The sequence below is a fragment of the Tripterygium wilfordii genome, chromosome 9 (genome assembly GCF_013401445.1).
Source record: "Tripterygium wilfordii isolate XIE 37 chromosome 9, ASM1340144v1, whole genome shotgun sequence".
Classification (NCBI taxonomy): domain Eukaryota; kingdom Viridiplantae; phylum Streptophyta; class Magnoliopsida; order Celastrales; family Celastraceae; genus Tripterygium; species Tripterygium wilfordii.
Genome location: NC_052240.1, coordinates 1,043,413 through 1,045,703, shown reverse-complemented (window position 1 = coordinate 1,045,703; position 2,291 = coordinate 1,043,413). Strand labels below are relative to the sequence as shown.

General features: G+C 40.4%; 1 protein-coding gene across 1 annotated transcript; it reads right to left on the bottom strand.

Annotated features, from left to right (window-relative positions):
* Positions 1-520: 520 nt before the first annotated feature.
* Positions 521-1,822, bottom strand: LOC120005764 (long-chain-alcohol O-fatty-acyltransferase-like). Its single transcript, XM_038855579.1, has one exon. It carries the CDS (start codon positions 1,749-1,751, stop codon positions 654-656), a length of 1,098 nt encoding a protein of 365 aa, XP_038711507.1. The 5' UTR covers positions 1,752-1,822; the 3' UTR covers positions 521-653.
* Positions 1,823-2,291: the final 469 nt, after the last annotated feature.

The following is a 2,291-nucleotide window of genomic DNA, read 5'->3' as shown; positions in this document are numbered from 1 at the left end:
TTGGGGGAACCAATATGATTTGGAGCTAGTGGATAAAAGAGGCTTTCTAAGTGTCATCACTTTCTCTAGTGCACCATAAAAGAGAATATTTTAGCATATCTCTAGTGTCATTATTTCTTCAGGTCACTGTATATTTTTTTGAACGTGTATAAAAAATTGTGAAAAAACTACCACCATACCCTAGTCGTTTTGATCTTTAATGTCAATAAAAAACCAACGACTTGTATGATAATATAATAATGAATATATCTAGGACCAAATTATATGGACCCGAAAGGTCTCGAGTTCAATTTTCACGGGAAACAATATCTTTGTAGTTACATATTGGACTTTAACCCAATTTACATATGTGCGTATAGACCTCATAACCCGAATTTAGACCTGATTAAATATACAAATGATAAACTTGTATGATTTCGTTCTCAATTTTAAAAGAGTCATTAAAAAAAGCAATCAAATTTGTTAGTGATTTGTTTTAATGCACTTTGAGGTCATTTAATTAGAATTGACTAGTGCTTAGGAATAAAAAGTAAAATTGACAAGTTTGGATACATTAAGTTTGGTCAAGATCAAGGCCAAAGCCGCCAAACAGCCATTATCGCATTTATGAATCTGACTTCAATCTGCAGACACATATAATGACCAAATGGTAATTACATTAAACGGTGCGTATTTGGATGAATACCAATACCTTTAACAAATTCGATGAAGGCAATAGACTCCCTGTTCGCCTTGACGTCAAATTCCGACCTCAAAACCGCCGGCATGAACAACCAAGCACCGGTAGCCAAAGCGAACCCCACCACCACCGGACCTGTAACAAGACCCGGCAGCCTCAATTTTCCGTTCATCTCCTTCTTCACGGCGACCTCGATAGCCAAACACACCCCGTGTAGAACAAAGAAGCACGTGAGCTCCCAATTAGGGGTTTTTCTTCCAATGTAGTAGAAGATGAGCTCGTGCATCAAGCCAGACACCGTAAAAGACGCCACAACAGCCAGGAGAGGCGCGAATTTGCGTCCGAAGAGCCGGGCCGAAATCTTCCGGACCGGGTCGTAGACCGTCGGGTGCAGGGTACTCGTGACCATGAGATTCCATCTTCTCCCCCAAAAGTCCTGTATTGAAGTGGCGAGGTACGGCTCATCGAACTGCGGCTCGAACTCCACGCCCAGCCAAACTCGAGCCATGGCTGCAATCACAGCCAAAAACAGCTCGATAGCGCAATACAAGTAAATACAATACGACAGCTTTATAATGTTGGGATTGATTTTGTCTTTGTTTTGAAAAATCGGGACAACCGTGGCGAAAATCAGAGACTTGACGGAGTAATTCAAGGGAGATTTGTGGGTTTTAAGAGACGGGTCGGACTTGTTTTGCAGGATCTTGATCGGGAGACAAGAGACGAGTAGGAAGTGTTGAAGAGGAATAACTGGGGAGGTGGAAGACAGAGGACCCTTACCGACGGCAAAGAGGAGGAGTCGGAAAGTGGCGAGCCATGAAAGGAAGAAAGCTGTAGGACCCCCAAGAAAGATTGTGTGGAGATTGAGCGGGAGGTAGAGGAAGAGAAGTACAATAGGTAGAAATGCAATAAGTCGAGATTTTCCTGGTATGGTGATTCTGCCAATTGTGTGACAATAACAGAGTGCAAGCATGGCAGAAGCCCAGACCATGGCGAACCTCTGGATCTCTCCCTCCATTTTCTCCTGTTTTCCCGGAAAATTTAGGAGAAAATCAGACACTGAGAGAGACATAGTTGTTGTTGTTGTCTTTCTTGTTCTTGTTTTTCTCACACAAAGTCTCTCCTTCGAAGGGGTATATATGAATGATGATGCTTCGGCTGATGGTGTGGGCTTGAGATGAATTATCAATTATGTGAGGCCCGCTAGTTTTTTTTTATTAAATTTGTTTTAGAGTTCATTAATTCAAAAGATAAAAGCAATAAATTTGTGGGTTTGGAAATTTTGTTCCTGTCAATGTCAGTGAACAGAAAACAAATTCTTGCCAAACGAATCTGGAATTTCCTATCATCAACAGTGAATGGTAGAAAGAAACGAATTTTGGAACTATATTTGAGAGGCAAATAAAATCTGTGACTAGACCATTTGTAAAACCAATGAAAAATGGTGTTGCAAACCAAGTGAATTAGTTTTGGCAACGTAATTTGGACGAAAATGGTATTTACTTTGGTATGTTATTACTCCTATATTTAAGCAGAAAAAGACAAATTGATATATAGTACTAGCTTGGTAATCGAGAATTCACAGTTCAACATGCTCATCATGTAGAAAATC